The sequence below is a fragment of the Trachinotus anak genome, unplaced genomic scaffold, assembly GCF_046630095.1.
Source record: "Trachinotus anak isolate AG129_WGS33_773 ecotype Australia unplaced genomic scaffold, CSIRO_AGI_Tana_v1 ptg000039l, whole genome shotgun sequence".
Taxonomy (NCBI): Eukaryota; Metazoa; Chordata; class Actinopteri; order Carangiformes; family Carangidae; genus Trachinotus; species Trachinotus anak.
The window spans coordinates 428,543-445,026 of record NW_027273890.1 but is presented as its reverse complement, the minus strand read 5'-3'; the positions used below and the strand labels follow the sequence as shown (position 1 = coordinate 445,026).

General features: G+C 42.9%; 3 protein-coding genes across 3 annotated transcripts in view; all 3 read right to left on the bottom strand.

Annotated features, from left to right (window-relative positions):
- Window positions 1–16,484, bottom strand: part of LOC139614948 (titin-like) — a 192,916-nt gene that overhangs the window by 140,648 nt on the left and 35,784 nt on the right. The window contains exons 39-50 of the mRNA XM_071472645.1: window positions 14,587–14,631; window positions 8,955–9,233; window positions 8,127–8,693; window positions 7,625–7,906; window positions 7,252–7,530; window positions 6,871–7,152; window positions 6,506–6,784; window positions 6,139–6,426; window positions 5,744–6,022; window positions 5,363–5,644; window positions 4,047–4,325; window positions 3,438–3,716 (exon numbers count right to left, since the gene is read on the bottom strand). Coding sequence (XP_071328746.1) covers window positions 3,438–3,716; window positions 4,047–4,325; window positions 5,363–5,644; window positions 5,744–6,022; window positions 6,139–6,426; window positions 6,506–6,784; window positions 6,871–7,152; window positions 7,252–7,530; window positions 7,625–7,906; window positions 8,127–8,693; window positions 8,955–9,233; window positions 14,587–14,631 — 3,420 coding nt within the window. The remainder of the gene's footprint in view (window positions 1–3,437; window positions 3,717–4,046; window positions 4,326–5,362; window positions 5,645–5,743; window positions 6,023–6,138; window positions 6,427–6,505; window positions 6,785–6,870; window positions 7,153–7,251; window positions 7,531–7,624; window positions 7,907–8,126; window positions 8,694–8,954; window positions 9,234–14,586; window positions 14,632–16,484) is intronic.
- On the bottom strand, window positions 9,246–13,429 carry LOC139614950 (titin-like). Its single transcript, XM_071472650.1, has one exon. The coding sequence runs from the start codon at window positions 13,297–13,299 to the stop codon at window positions 9,739–9,741; it is 3,561 nt and encodes a 1,186-aa protein (XP_071328751.1). The 5' UTR covers window positions 13,300–13,429; the 3' UTR covers window positions 9,246–9,738.
- LOC139614908 (striated muscle preferentially expressed protein kinase-like) lies at window positions 14,590–16,215 on the bottom strand. The gene is made up of 2 exons (XM_071472583.1): window positions 15,876–16,215; window positions 14,590–15,593 (listed from the first exon to the last, which is right to left on the bottom strand). Exons 1-2 carry the CDS (start codon window positions 16,213–16,215, stop codon window positions 14,890–14,892), a joined length of 1,044 nt encoding a protein of 347 aa, XP_071328684.1. The 3' UTR covers window positions 14,590–14,889.

Genomic DNA, 16,484 nt, shown 5'->3' with positions numbered 1-16,484 from the left:
CACCATCAACTCTGCTGCACTTTGCACTGCTCCTGCGTCGTTGCTAACATGGCAAGAATAAATCCCACATTGCAGACTCCCAACTGAGTAGAGCTCCAAGGAGGAAGAATATGTCTCCAGCCTAATTGTACATGATGGCCCTGTGATGAGTTCGATATCATCCTTGAACCATTTGATCGTAAATGGAGGTGTTCCTTCAAAGACACTTCTGAAGAGTACAGTAGACTTTGCAGTGACAGCCTGAGACTCATGCCCAGCTATAAAGGTCGGTGGCACTGAAACCCATACAGAAGCTTATCACAACACATGGCTAACAACCTTTGAGCTGAAAATATAACGTTGACCTCTGAATGCTAACCTTTAGCTGTAAGAACTCCACTGCACACACAGCTTCCTGCTTTGTTGGTAACTTTACAGAAGTACTCTCCTGTATCAGTGCTCTCAGTCAGCTTTAACTCCAGTGAAATTGTATTTTCAATGTGCAGAAGTTTATATTTGGAGCTCTTGGTGATCTTTTGTTTGCCTTTGCTCCATTCAACTGATAATGGAAGAGATCCGGCCACTTTGCACTCCATTGTAACCACTGAGCCCATAACTGCTTGAATATTTGTTAATTTCCTAATGAACATTGGAGGACTGACCTCATCTGTTTAAAACAATATTAAAACATAATTGGAGTTGAGGAGACAAAGCAGTTCTACAGGTTATAATTTCTGTTGAAGAGTATTTTACAAACCTAAAACAACCAGCATGACTTTACTGCTGCAAGTCCCAACAGAGTTTGTAGCTTCAAACAGGTACTCTCCACCGTCTTCCAGCTGAGAGGACTGTATGTTAAGACTGCTGAGGTTTTTCTCATAGCAGAGATTATGTTTTCTGCTTGAGTGGAACTCTTTGCCATCTTTGCTCCATCTTACACTGATCTGAGGAGTTCCAGCTACCCTGCACTCAAGACTAACTGGATCTCCACAAGTCACAGTGACTACCTCTGGCTTCTCTTGGATCATAGGTGGTTCTACAACACAACAAGGCAAAGAGATTAGTGTCTTTGTTAAAGCTGTTAGAGCTAGCTATAATGTTAGGTATAATAATCATACATGAAGCTGAGGTACCTTGCACTACAAGAGTGGCAAAGCATTTGTCCTGCCCAGCTTCATTTACCATCTGGCAGGTATATTTCCCGCTGTGAGTTGCCTCACAGGCAGGAATCCTGAGAGTGGCCGCTGAGTTCTCAAATGTTCTCTCAGTATTTGGATCCTCAGGGATCCAGTTCTCGTCTTTTTGCCATTGTACAGAAAGGGGCAGAGACCCTTCCACCACACAGCAAAAGACTGCAGCGTCACCCAGAATGGTGGAGACATTCTCTATCTTCTTTACAAATGTTGGAGGCTCTAATACAAACAAAAATAATGTAATGTAATACCAGAAAATGTACAGTACTATGTGCTTGATGTATATCAGTGCGGTGTTCAATCATCAGTAGAGCCAACCTTTCAGAGACAAAGCTGCAAAACCAATGCAACTTCCAACCTCATTGGCTACCATGCACTGATAAGTACCAACATCTTGCTCTCTACAGTCCTGGATTTTCAAGCCCACCTTTTCATCATCAACAATGATATATTTATGGTTGGATTTGATTGTCTTTTTATCCTTGAACCATGTGACTTTAAACGGAGTACTTCCTGCCACTGTGCAGGCAAATGCTACTGTGGAACCTTTAACAACTTCAAGAGATGTCAGCTCTTCCACAAACAGAGGGGGCTCTGAAATAACAAAGCAAATCAAACAAAACAAAACAATCTTTGATTTCTGTTAGTGATGTAATATTTAACTTGATCTTGACATTAAGTTAAATACTGACAAGTTGTAAACATTGAAAGGAAAACCAACCTTTCACTTCTAGCTCAACAGGGCAACTCTCTGTACCTGCTTCGTTGCAAGCCTCGCAGAAATATTTCCTGCAGTCAGGTTCACTAACTTGACAAATCTCTAAAGTGGCTACAGAGCTGACAAACAACATCTTGTGTTTGACACTTTGGTTAATCTCAGCTCCGTCTCTGAACCAGTGCACAGAGATCTCAGGAGTACCAGCAACCTTGCACTCAAACACCTTCCTGACTCCTGCTCTTACTACTGACACACCCTCAGGTTTTTCAATGAAAGAGGGGGGTTCTGAAAAACACGTTGATACAGAATACAGTAACTTGAGAATAGTGATCACTACTAAGTAAAGAAATCTGATAAAGGTGAGAGACCAACATTAACCTTTGACATAGAGTGTTGCCTTGCATGAAATGGAGCCGACATCATTCTGTATTTCACACACATAGTCTCCAGAATCAGAGGTTTTGGCAAAGAAGAGCTCCATTGAGCTTGAGGTGTTGTCTTTGGTCACAGAACAGTCAGCACTGGATAAAATCTCTCTCTTGTTTGCAAACCATTTGATGGTCAATGGTGGTGTGCCAGAAACACGAACATTAAACTTAACTTGTGACCCAGGCAAAACATTCATGGATTCAGGCTTCTCAAGAATACATGGTGGTTCTGTTGGTGGACAAAGCCCAATACTGCAATTATGACATAGTCACAACATACACAATGTGATTATGTGTGAAACTGAAACAAAGTGCTGATGATGCTAAATGAATTCTGACCTTTAACAAACAAAGTCTCAGAGCACCAAACTGATCCTGCCTTGTTTTTAGCCATACAGGTATAGCTGCCACTGTCATGACTATTAAGACAAGAGATTTCCAGGAATGCAACATTATCAAAAAATGTACATTTGTGTTTCTCATCAGTCTGGATCTCTGTCTCATCTTTGTACCACTGTATGGTTATTGGCAGGGAGCCAGATACAAGACAATCCAGATGAGCAAATGATCCTTTGATACCTTCTGTCTCCTTCAGTTTTCTTGTGAAAGATGGTTTAAAAATCTGATCTATTACATACAAAGTGCAAAACAGTGTTAAGTTGGTTGTTTTAATGTGATGCATAAGAAGATCTCATAATAAAAAACAAAAAAAACTTTGGGATAAACTGACCTAAGACAGTAACTGATGCTTCACAAGAACTGTACCCAGCAACATTTGAAACCTCACAGGTGTATTCACCGCTATCACCTTCCTCTGTTTTGATAATCTTGAGCACAGAGCTGGTGTCTGTACTCTGTATTTTGTATATCTGGCCTGAGGTCAGCTCCTTCCCTGCCTTCATCCATCTGGACTTGAGTGGTTTGGTACCTGAGAATCTGCATTCAAGCCTGGCTGGGTCACCCTGGGTTACACTGATGGACTTTGCATGTTCTGAAATACTTGCTGGCTCTGGGATAACAAAATGATCAAAAGCTGAGTCAGCTGTTTCTGTGACAGATAAAGCATCAAGCTTGACATAAAAGCGACAGACATGTAAGAGCCAGAAACATCCCACAAACCTGTCACTATGAGCACGGCGGCACATCTCTGAGTCCCGGCTTTGTTCTGTGCCTGACACACATATTTCCCGGCATGAGATAACTGAGCATTTTTCAAATTCAAAATGGCACTTTTGGGTTCATGGGACATCTTAACATGCTCGTCTTCTGTGAGCTCATGATCATCCTTGATCCAGGAGAAAGTCATAGGAAGTGATCCAGACAACATGCACTTCAGAGAGATTTCAGAGCCCACCATGCAGGACATATCCTCTAGTCTCTGAACAAATGATGGTGGTTCTAGTGAGAGAAGACCACAGATCAGACTTCAGGCTGCAGAAGGATTTACATAAACATAACGATCCCTGATTTAACCTTCTACTGGCTACATAAATAGGAAAACAATGTGCAGCGGCCTGTAAATTACAACAATACACAACTTTTAGTCATGAAGAATGTCATGTTGCCTGGAGCCTGTTTATATTTTTACTGATACACATTAATATAGTAAATTTCTGCTCAAAATATAATTGCTGAAAATTTGCATATCAACATCATTCATAAAGACTTTGAGCAGCATGCAGTGAGATAACCTTAGATGACAGTATCTGACACTGTCCTGTGACTAACCTTTCAATGAAATCTGGCAGGAACAAGATGTCTCCCCAACATCATTTGCAACAGTGCACTGATATGTCCCAGCATCTCCGGTTACACAGTTTGAAATCTGAAGAGTGACTGTGTCATTTTTCACATTGATTTGATGCCTTGTGTTGTTTCTCATCAGCTTATCATTGAGGAAACAACTTATTTCAAATGGAGCAGAACCTGAAATGGTTCCTTCCAAGATAATATCATATCCTTTCACAAGCTCAGCTGATTCAAAAGGCCTCACAAACATTGGAGGCGCTATAAAAAAAGAGATAATGAATGTTATATTTAATGGCAGTAGGAGGTTGGAGAGTATGTTCTAGTCTCACGAGGCCAGTCTTGTCCATGCAGGGAGGCGAACTTCAGCAAACGACTGAAACCAAAAAGTTACTCAATAAGTTCAGACTGAATTTTCTCACAGTTAACTCTGAGGCTGAGACTGTTCTCTCATCACTGAAACACCATTGACAATTTAAAATAAACTACCAAACTAATTAACAGAGGCTGATCCTTGTGAATTGGAGTAGATAAACAATATATATCACTGTCACTTATTTTCAGGTTCAACCTTATGCAAAAGGGGCCATTCAGTGTCACTTGCATTACTAGTTCTTTCATAATTGTACATACAAGTTGTGTAATATTTATATTTTTTCTTCTCAGTTTGATACTCCTGTCCTGACATAGTTGAATAAACCAATTACTTTGCATGATTTGAGATATGCAAATCAGCTGATCTGTGATCCTCTGTGATGTTTGGTTTTGTTATGAAAATCTTTTCTGTGTAGGCTAACATATATTCTCCCACACCTGCAGGGTGTAATATATATGTATAAGGGTTTATGTTGGAGCTTATCCATCCATCCATTGGCTATACCCACTTATTCTTTAGAGGGTTGAGGAGGGCTGAAGCCAATCCCAACTGAAAACTGGCAAGAGGTGGGCTACACCTTGGACAGGTCACCAGCCAATCACATGATTGATACAGAGACAGACAACCATTTAAATCTACGGGCAATTTAGAGTGACCAGTGAACTTAAACTTTTTGGTCAAGGAACTAGAAGTAGTCATGAGTGAAAAATAACAGGCTTCCTGTCTACAAACATGACCAACTGTGTAGCTGAATCTCTCTATGAGTAATCTAACTCAAAGTCTTTGCAGGGATATATAAGAATCTAATCGCTGCACCATGTCCCAGTCAATGTAGGCAGCAATTAACATGTTAAAGAACAATGTGGACCAGGTTTTGTACCAACTGTATTAAGAGAAGAAGACTACTGAAGACTGAACCAACCTTTCACTGTTACTGAGCTGCTGCACTGGTCTCTGCCGGCCTCGCTGGATGCCACACAGACATAATCACCACTGTCCTCTATGGAGCAGTTCTTTACCTCCAGAGTTGCTATGGAGGTGCCAAAGGACATCATGTGTCTGTGGTCTGACATGATTTCTGAACCATTTTTAAACCATGTGATGCTAATAACAGGGGTGCCCTGCACTTTGCAGGACAACTTTAAGGGCTGTCCAGTTCTCAGCAGCTGTGAAGGCTCAAGCTTCACTGAAAATGTTGGGGCTTCTGTAAATTAACAGTGACAATTACAATAAAAACAAGAGGTTAAGTAAAAAAAAAATCAGTCAACTAATCACTTTTTAAAAAGAAAGTATGAAACAGCACCTTTTACAAAGAGTAATGCAGTGCAGTCCACCCTCCCAGCATCATTGGACACCTGGCATGTGTATTTCGCAGAGTCACTAGGTTTCACAGAGTGAAGCTCCAAGGAGCTTGAAGAGGCATGTTTCTTTATGAAACATTTACCCCCAGTGAAAATCTCTTTCTCCTCTCTGAACCATTTGACAACCAGAGGAGCTGATCCTGTAAAGGCTGATTTTATGACAACATTTGATCCTGGTGAAGCGTCCTGGGATTCAGGTCTCACCGTGAAGACCGGGGGTTCTGGAGTGATTTAGAAAAACAAACAGCATTCATGTTCAAAGCCTATCAGTAACCTCTGATAATTTGTAATGTCTGCCAAGTCCCTGTTTAATCTGAAGTCATTCAACTCCTCTGACCTTTGATGCACAAAGTACCACTGGTGTCTTTTTCCCCGGCGTCATTAGAGGCCCTGCAGGTGTATACTCCACCATCACTTAGATCCAGGCCAGTTATCAGCACAGAGGCTGTACTCCCACTGAAATCAAGCTTATATTTGTCATTACTGTGAATTTCTTTGTCATCTTTGTACCAAGAAACAACCATTGGCTGAGATCCAGAAACTCTGCATTCCAAGGTAACATTACTACCAATCCTCCCATCCACTTTCTTTAGAACTTTGGTGAAGGATGGTGGAACTGCACGACCTGTGTAGGGAAGTACATCAATCATGTCTCTGTCATCACAGACCAAATCTTTCAGTTCTTATTACTGATGTAAACTAACCTATGACAGTGACTGAGCATGTGCACTGGTCTTTTCCAACTTTATTGGACACCTCCATCTTGTACTCTGCAGTGTCCCCTTTCTCTGCTGTGAGGACCTTTAATGTGGCAATGTTCTCCTTCACTGTCATCTTATATTTACGACCACTGATCATCTCCTTCCCATCTTTAAACCATTTCACTTTGAGCTCTGGGCTTCCAGAGATGGTGCACTCCAGTGTGGCTGAATCCCCTGTTGTCACACTGATGGATGCAGCTTTCTCTAAGATCCTAGCAGGTTCTAAAATACAACATAGGTTTTAGACTTTATAAACATTGACATCTGAACTTTGAAAATATTTCCCATCAATAAGAATGTGTTCTAACCTTGAACTGTTAAGACAGCTTCACACTTTTGCTGTCCTGCCTCATTTTCAGCAAGGCAAGTGTACTTTCCGCTGTGCTTTATCTCAACAGATGAGAAGGAAATGCTTGTGATGTTGTTCTCAAATATCATTTTGACATTTGGATCATCATCTCTTAGCAGCTCAGAGTCTTTCATCCATTTGATAGCGATGGGAGCTGAGCCCTTTAGAGTTCCCTGTAGCTTCACTGTATTTCCCAACACTGCTGTAGCACTCTCAACTCTCTTTGAGAACATAGGTGGCTCTGAAATAACAGTATTAGAAATAATGATATACACAGTAGTCAAGTGTATATACAATAATTACAATAACCCTGTTGTATAATTTATTGTACATCACTAACCTTTCTGTTTAGCCACAGACTTTGAGGTTACTGACCCAACCTCATTTGATACAACACATTCATATTCACCAATGTCAGCACTCTCAAATGAGTGGATCTCAAGAGAGGTCAGGGCTCCCTGTGACAATATCCTATACTTCTTATCTGTGTGCAAGCGTTTCTTATTCTTTTTCCAAGCCACCTCAAACGGTGCAGAGCCTGAAAGTTCACACTCCAACACCGCCATGGATCCTCTCACCGCCTCTACAGAGAGCGGCTCTTTTTTGAAAGATGGCGGCTCTGAAGGGGAATGTATGGTTCAGTTTGATGAATCCTTATTATGACTGAAAATTAAAATTTGGTTCTATAATAAATATTTCCAAAGTCTACATACCTTTCACTGTTACGTTAGTGCTACAGCTTTCACAGCCAGACTCATTGAGAACCTCACAGGTATAGTTTCCACTGTCACTCAACATGACTTCCTGTATCTCAAGAGTAGCCACACCATCCTTCAGACTGATGCCGTATCTGCCACCAGCAGACAGCTCACTGTTATTAAAGAACCAGGTGGTGTGAAGTTCAGGGGCTCCTTTAACTGTGCACTGCAGCCGTGAGGTGCTGCATTGCTTCCAGACTGTGGTGGCTTCCAGCCTCTTTACAAAGACTGGTGGCTCTGGAGAGGTGTGTGGGTGAAAGAGCCAAATCATTTAAAAAATAACAACCCAGTATTGAAAGAGAAGAGGTTTAAGATTTGAAAAAAGAACAGCTGGAGCTGCATTCATACAATATACATCAGACACCTCAGAATAGCATTATGTTAATTTTCAGTACTGCAGATTAGCAACAGCTTCAAATGCTGCAGTATCCATGAAAATTAAGTAGAAAGCTCTTACCTTGTACCTTCACCAAAGTTGAGCAAGTTGCACTCCCAGCTTCATTTGCCACTGTACACACAAAACTTCCACAATCTTTTAGTGTGGTCTTTAGGATATCAAGGGTAACTGTCTTATCCTCAAAAGACAGTTTACATTCAGGAGACTGGTGGACTTTTCTACCATCTCTGGTCCAAGTTACATTTACTCCAGTATCCTCATCCACCTGACACTCTAGGTGCAGAGGAGCTCCAACCACAGCAGCAACAGGACCCAGGGGCTTTACAAAGTTGGGCTTGTCAATGACATGCAGCTCCATGCTGCACTCAACTGTCCCAACATTATTAGATGCTTTGCAAATATAGAGCCCCCTGTCAGCTGCCTCAAGTCTGGTTATCTCAAGAGTGTGTTTATTCTTCTCGCAAGAGGTTTGGTAGTGTGTAGGCACTTGGGGTAAGGCCTGATTGTCTTTGAGCCAGACAACATTCAGAGGAGCAGATCCTGTTATTACACACTGTATCATTGCCCTCTTACCAACATACACAGTCTGAGGGTCGGGTTTAGTTACAAAGGCAGGTGGGTATTGCTCTATAAGAATTAAGAAAAAGAGAAACACATTAGTGGTAATATGTTATACCCCGTGTATTTGCATTAACCAAAACCTGACAAAAGAAAAAAAAAACAGAAGAGCAAGAATACTAGAAAAAACACTTAAGCAAACAGAAAGTCTCCAGCACCAGAAGACCAGCAGAGTACAACCAACACTAATACCTTGTAGGAAAAAAAATAACACTAATAGTGGCTCCAATCTGAACCAGCAAAGAAGAAGGAAACATGCATCCTTTTTACCTGTCACACTGAGAGAGGCGGAGCATTCATCACTGCCGTGCTGATTGGATGCCTTGCAGGTGTATTCACCACTGTCCTCCTTGGTAGGGGCCAGTAGCTCCAGAGAGGAAGTGCTGAAACGACTGATAATCCTGTACTTATCACCCTCTTTGATGGGGTGTCCATCTTTGAACCACTTGAAGCTCACATTTGGAGCGTCTTCGGTTTCACATTCAAACTTGGCTGTGTTGCCAGTGTTGATCTCCATAGGGACAATCCTGTGCCTAAACACAGGTTTAACTGTGTTTTTTAGGAGGGAAAGAAAGATAAGTGGATAACGTAAATAACCAGAAGAAGTTGAAATGAAAGCAAAAAGGAATGTTTGCAGTGGAGGTGGTAATGTAGTGAACCTGGGATGGAAAGTGACAAACACAAAGTTATCCTGTTGTGACTGTGGAGGAGGAAGATGGTATTAGGATTAGGTTGAATACGTGATGAACAGGAGTTCTGTGATAAGAAAAGGAGAGAAAGCATGCAAAGAAGAATGGACCAGCAATGAGGAATGATGGATGTTGAAAGAAATGAGTCAAAGGTGATTCCTTGGAAGAAAAAAGGAGTGGATATGGGGTAATGTGTTTGTGGAGTAATGGATGAGCTGTGAGGATTTTACTGTTGTCTGGTATAAACCTCAAACCTGCACATTTTGTTTTACTTGCAAAACACTCAAAGGAACCTTATGTGCATTATGCAGGTTCATATGCAGTTTGAGTTATGATTGAGGTTTGCAGACAACAGAATGTAAATTTCACCAATGTGTGAAGTTAGTTGATGATGATATCAAAGAATCTTCCATCATCAAACCTCTTGAGACCACAGTGAGTCTTGAAGATGTTGTAGTCTTGCCGACTTCATTCTCAGCCTCACAGACATACTCCCCTTGATGCTTCTCCTTGACAACTTTGTTGATAACTAGAGTGTATGTGTCATGGTCTTTAGAACACTTGAACTCTTTGCCACATTTCACCAGTTGCCCATTGAAAAACCAGTTTACTTTGGTGACATACTTTATGGTGGCAGTAAAAATGGCTTTGCTGTTTTCCTCAGCGCAAACTTCTTCCAGAGAGTCAACAACAACAGGATAATCTACCAGACTGTCTGAGGACTCACTGATCATGATTGCCTCTGAAAGATACTCCTCTCTTGTTTCTCTATGGACAAAAAGCTCCACGCATTCTTCAACAGGAACCTGGCCCATAGGGACAGTGGCGGTTGCCTCAGCAGTGGAGGCATCCCCTTCTACCCTAACTGTCTTCCTGCTCACCTGCCCAGACTTATGGATCTCAGATTGACTCTGAACTTTTGCACTTAAGAAGGATGCCCTGGCCTCAGTTTTGATGGCTGCAGCCTGAGACATGGCAGGAGGAAACCCAACTGCACTCTCTGCCATGATCACAGTGTCCACCACAGATGACAACACCTCTTTAGAGGGTGCCAACCTGACCAGTGCTTTCTGAGGCTTTTCAATCTGCATGGTGCCTGGTTGCTCTAATGTAAGACTTTGTTGCTCCTGGAAAACCATAGCATGCAGGGCTACCTGGAGTTCAGACCTGAGGTCAGCAATCTGAGGGTATTCACCCTCAAAGGACAGTGTGATCTCTATGGGAGCACCTGGTGCTGTGATCAGATACGTATTTGTGACCTGTTTGGGCTCTCTCTGATTCTTCACCTCCTGTACCTCCACAGCCTCTAACCCTCCTACAACATCGGCTAGTAAGACAGGCTGGTCACTGGCCACAGCAGACCGAAGAGCATCTCTGAGCTGGCACCGTATATTCAGAGTTGATGGTTTGGGAATCTGGATGACAAAGTTGAGTTCCTTAGGTAGAGTTTCAGTGTCCTGAGACTCATGGACAAACAAAACTCCTTTGGGCTGCATGGTAACACTGACAGATGATTCTTTAGATTTATGTATCTCACTTGAATGTTCTCCAATGATTACCTGCTTTTCTTCTAGCAACACTGACTGTCGGATTGACTGGCCTTCTTGGATCTGGACTGCAAAGTCCTGCTCAGCAGCTTCTAAGATAGTACAGCTTTCTGTGGCAACTGCCTTCTCCTCTATGAACACAGGCTTTTTGGGGATCTTGGGCTCAGTTTTCATCTCAGGCCTGAATTTCTCATCAGTTTCAAGACTAATGGTGTGACCTTCCTCTAGAGTCTGAGTATCTGTCACATTCAAAGAGTGTGTGATATTCCAGTAATCCTCTTTTTGGACCAGTGCTCGCTGCTGCTTCACATCAGCAATAAAGGGGGTCTCCTTTGGCAGCTGCATGGGCTGGGAGGAGACCATGAGGATCTTTGCAGGTCTGGGCTCTGTTCGAAGCTGCGACTGAACCCCAATCACCGTCAAATCAAGATCTTTGTGATAATCTGCTGTAATCCCTCTTCTTTCTTCTGAGGTAGCTGCATGTCTTCTAGCCTTCTCCTGTTTCTGTATCGCCACCTGCTCATTGGGTTTAGTGAAGGTAAGTAAGCCTTCCTTTGGTAGAACTGGTAAGGAATGAATTGACTGAAGGTATTTTGTTGGTGGTACCTCTTTCTTTGGCTGAACTGATGTGGTGTCAATCTTTGTTGCAAACTCTGAGGTTGCCTCACAAACCACAGTTCTCTGCTCTTCTTGAGTCACTGAATGCAATACAGTTGGACTCTTCCTTGCCTCTGCCTGCTCTGTACAGGGTTTTTCACAACTGAACAGGCCCTCAGACTGTAAAACATCCTGATCACTGATAACCTGAAGGTTCAGGAGTCTTTCTCCCTCTTGCTGAGGCTGCAGACTCACAGAAGACACTAAACCTGGCACATGTTTTGCCTGTTCAGCCTGGAGTTCATATTTTTCATCAGCAACAATAGCTGACCTAAATTCTATGTCTTTGCATGGAGTGATGCTCTCCTGCTCTGGTCTGTGTATTTCAAATCTCTGTTCTTTTGATAATGTCACTCTAGTTTCGCTGACTGGTGCTACCACTGGTTTAGACTGCTCTATCTCAGTGAGGGGTTTGATAGCTGCATCTAAAGCTGGCAAACACTCAGAGTGCCTTTCTGTGATGGGAAGTTGCCCTGTAGACTGAGCTGAGTATAGAAGCTTAACCCCCTCTGTGATTCTGAAGCTTCTCTCTTCCTCTGGTCTGTGCAGGATGCTTGAAGTTATATCAAGGATGGGTAGAGTGGACTCTATTTGGTGACTGCTAACAAGCTGCCTGGGTTCAGTCAAGGTCTTCATGTGCTCTGGAGCCTGGTCCGTCAAAGCCTCAGCTCTCACTGTGATGAGTGGCAGGACCTCTTCAGATGTGGCCGTCATGAGCTTGGATGGCTGTTCTTTAGCTAACTCAAGTTCTACTACCTCAGGACTGAGAATGCGTTCAGAGTGCTGCTCAGTAATCTTATGTCTCTCCTGTACTGATGATAAGAAAGTCGCCATGTGAAGCTGTTTCATAGGAACAGCTGAGGCCTGACATGGATGGGTGGGAGCCAAAGAAACCCTCTCCTGTATTTCATGAGACTGCAGTACTGCTGCCTGGTGGGTAAGCTGCTCACGATGAAGGGTGGCAGCAGAGATATCGAGCTCTCTTAGGGTTCCCACCTCCTCACTGGGAATAATTTGCCGGTCTTCGGTGCCAATAGTATAAATCATCTGATCAGACCGGGTTCTTCCCTGGTGTAAGCTAGATTTTGTTGACTGTTTAGTCATAGATATCGTCAAACCTTTAGTTTTCTTAACCAATGTGTGCTCTTCCTGAACTTTCTCCATGGCCACCAGCAGCTCAGCAGTACAAGATGCTTCCCCATATTGGTTGGAGGCCTTACAGGTGTAGATGCCACTGTGTTCTTGTTTGACACTCTTAATGTTAAGAAAACCTGATCCATCTGGGTTGTTCACAATGATACAGAACCCACTAGGCTGAATGTGGAAGCTGCCTCTGAGCCACTGAACCTCAGGGAGAGGATCTCCAGTCACAGTGTACCTAAAGAAAGCTTGACCTCCCTCGGACAACTGAACAGACTCTATTGTTTTAGTGAATTCTGGGGGTTTCCTAGTTGGTACAAATGTTGTCCCATCAGCTCTTTCTTTTGTTTCTGGCTCATTCAGCTCAACATGCAAATAAGAAGTGCAAGTCGACTGGCCAAATCTATTGCTGACTGTACAGGAGTACTCTCCTTCAAACTCACTTTGAACTTTATTAACCACCAAGCTATACTCATCTTGCTTGTGAATGAATGTATAAACGGATGAACTGGTTATGGTTTGCCCATTGTGGGACCACTGAACATTGGGTTTAGGGAAACCAGATACTTTGACAGTAAACATAGCCGTTTCCCCAACACTTGCAACTGTAGGAGAAAGTTTGCTAAGGAAAACTGGTTTTTCTTTTCTCTTCTCCAAAGTGCTGGAGTAGCGCTTAGACTCTGGCTTGAGTTCAAGTGTTCTGGTTTTGTCTGCTAACTTTAAGCCAGTGAAGTACGACTCCTGTGTTTCTTCTTCCACTGTGATGGTTGAGCTAGAGAAGGCTGAGCGGGATAATGAAAGTTTGAAGTAAAGTGAGACACACACTGCAACCAAAATAAAGTCACCTGCACTGAAAACAGAATGACTTCCAATACATTTAAGTAATATTTGACTGCAAGGTCAATGAAACAACAATACTGGGTTGGATGCTTCAGCCAATTTACTACAGGCTACTTTTACTTCATATCACTACTGTTCTTTTTCAAAAACATGCTGTCAGGTTTTAAGATTTTGGTAAGAAAAATTGAAAAAGTGAAGCTTGAGCTGAGATATTTTTTAAAATCAAAATGAAAATGTACAGTATATTTTCACTTCACCAGCCTGAAGACAAAATCAAGTTATTGAAAATTCATTGTCTATGAAAACATCTAAATCCGTTTTTTTGATAAAGCTTATAATTAGGGCTGGCTCAGGTATGTCCTGAATAACCCTTAGTGCTGCTGCTATAGAGCTAGACTGCTGGGGGATTCCCATGATGCATTGAGCTCTCTCTCTCTCCTTCTCTCTCTCTCTCTCCCTCTCTTTCCCCTTCTTTCACTTTTATATCATACTACTTTATGTCATTAACTTTGTATTTTTTTAGTTTGTGCCTCTCCTCTTTCTCTTCCTTCTGTCCTCATTCTGAAGGTATCTCTGTTTCTGGAGCAGCAGGATCCAGATGTACCACTACTCATTATTACTATTATTGCCACTGAGACCTATTATTATTGATAACACCATTACCTGTAGTATACAGTATAGAGCTGTTCCTGGACTCCCCCCCCCAACACCAATCGGTCGAGGCAGACCCCCCCCCCCACCCCCACCCCCACCCTCAGTCCAGTTCTGTTGGAGGTTTCTTCCTGTTTTCTCCCTGTTGCCAGGTGCTACTCTTTGTGGGAACTGTTGGGTTTTTCTCTATAATAAAGTCAAGTCTCAACCTGATCCCGTAAAGTGCCTTGAGATAATGTGTATTATGATTTGGCGCTATACAAATAAAATTGAATTGAATTGAATTGAACTGAATTGAATCTACTTGGCTACAGTGATGCCATGACCAAACATAAAGAAAAACATGGACAGACATTTCTGCTGACATGAAATATTTACCTTTCAGTTCCTCCTGAATGATAGGTTCCTTCTCTACTGCAGTTACTGTGAAGACACAAACATTACCAAGTTAAAAACACTCCAGAAACTGCACATAAAGTCTCATATGGTGCAAGACTGTTAGAATCAGTGACAGGTCGTGCATCCATATCATCAATTTGTTTATTTCTTTCTTTTTTTTTTTTTTTTTTTTGACTGACATTCTTGCATGCTTTCTGTTGGTCTTTAGTGTGCAGCACCTCTGGCTTTTGAGAAAATGCTCAGTGATATGAGTGTCCCTCCCTCTTTATTTCTTTAGATTTTTTAGTCAGTAAAGCAGGACACAAAGGTCAGTGACCTAAACACAGTGGTTAAAACCTTGTTGAGGAGGTGGTACCGTCCTGTGAAGAAGTGTGCCTCTGCTGGCTGTGTAGTTGGAAAGCAGTGTGGATGAGTGGTGGGCCAAACACAGCCCAAGTGAGCAGAAGGACCAAAAGCATGCAGATGCCAACCTTTCATCACTGTGCTGCACTCTGAATCCCCGGCTGAATTGACATTTTTGCAAGTGTAAGAGCCCCCTTGTCCAGATCCCACATTGTTAACATTTACACAGCACAGGGGGCCATAATGTTTTAGAGAGTGAGACACAGAATCTTCAACATTCAACCGGTTGTAAAGCCAAATGACAAACGGAGTGGGAACCCCCTTCATAATGCAATACAAGGAACCACTGTCTCTGGTTCGGATCAGCAGCTCAGGGGGGAGTTTGACCAGGAATTCAGGGCAGCTGGCGAAGTGTTGACCTCGCTCGTTATGAGGCACGACATCAGGGAAATGCAGGTGGCTGATGAAGCTGTAAGGTCTCTGGGAAGATGGAGGTGACAGTCCCAGCTTCTCCACTGCCTCCTGCTTGTCTTGGTCAGGGGGATCTCTAGGGGTCTCCCTGTCTGTCTGAGACACTTTATGCACAGAATCGGTAGGGATGGGGGTTTCTGCTTTGAGATTTGCTTCTTTAGCTGGGTGAGAATAAAGTTAGGGAGAGTAATTAGGGGTCAGAGAGTATAAGACTATGACTCCAAACACTATAGGAGTTAGTAGGATGAATGATGAGATTAGCGAGGCAAAGCTGGCAACAGCAGGAAGAAGATAAACTAGACTACAAAGCTTGTTATTCAATTACACTCTAACAGGTTACAGACTAAAAGGAAATATCAAATTATGAGAGGAGGGGACAAAGCAGGAGCAGTGGAGAGGTGGGATGGACCAGATGGTGAGACAGACTGATAAAAAAAAAAAGAAAGATAAACCACCTTCAACAGTGAGCTGAGCGGAGGAGCTGTTCTGGCCATGTTGGTTGGTGGCGGTGCAGCGGTACAAGCCCTGGTCTGCCACACCAACACCGTGGATGACCAGGGACAACAACCCCCCTCTCTGAGAGCTCCTCACCCGCTCTGTGTCTGCCAGACTCTGGCCATTATGATCCCATACCACCCCAGTGAAGGGCTGCCCATCGAACGAGCAGTTGAACTTGGCCATCTCACCACTTCTCACCCAGATGTCGGTCATTTCCATCAGAAGTTTGGGGCTGGATGAGAGTTTGGTATCAAAGCTGCACTCAGAGTTCATCTCCACTGAGCTTACACTCTCCATCTGAATATCAACTGTCCTCCAAGACACGGAGGAACTCTCAGAGACTGTCTCAGAAAACTCAACACTGTGGGCTGTTTGTCCCACGGACAGAGAGCTGAAACTCTCCGTCTGAGCCTCCAGCCTCTGACTTAGCTTAGTCTCAGCCTCAGTGCTCCACACACTAGCTAAGGCTTTTTTATCTGGGCAGTAAGAAAGAGTAGAAGAATTAGGTCAACACATCATTCTGGTGACTTCCTCAGGTTACTTGTGTCACAGCTTGTTTGCCAAGA

Coding starts and splice junctions, on each gene's coding strand:
- LOC139614908 (XM_071472583.1), bottom strand. CDS start 16,215: ATGGAGAGTGTAAGCTCAGTGGAGATGAACTCTGAGTGCAGCTTTGAT. Junction 15,594..15,875: donor CGCTCAGCTCACTGTTGAAG/GTGGTTTATCTT, acceptor CTCCCTAACTTT/ATTCTCACCCAGCTAAAGAA.
- LOC139614950 (XM_071472650.1), bottom strand. CDS start 13,299: ATGTTTACTGTCAAAGTATCTGGTTTCCCTAAACCCAATGTTCAGTGG.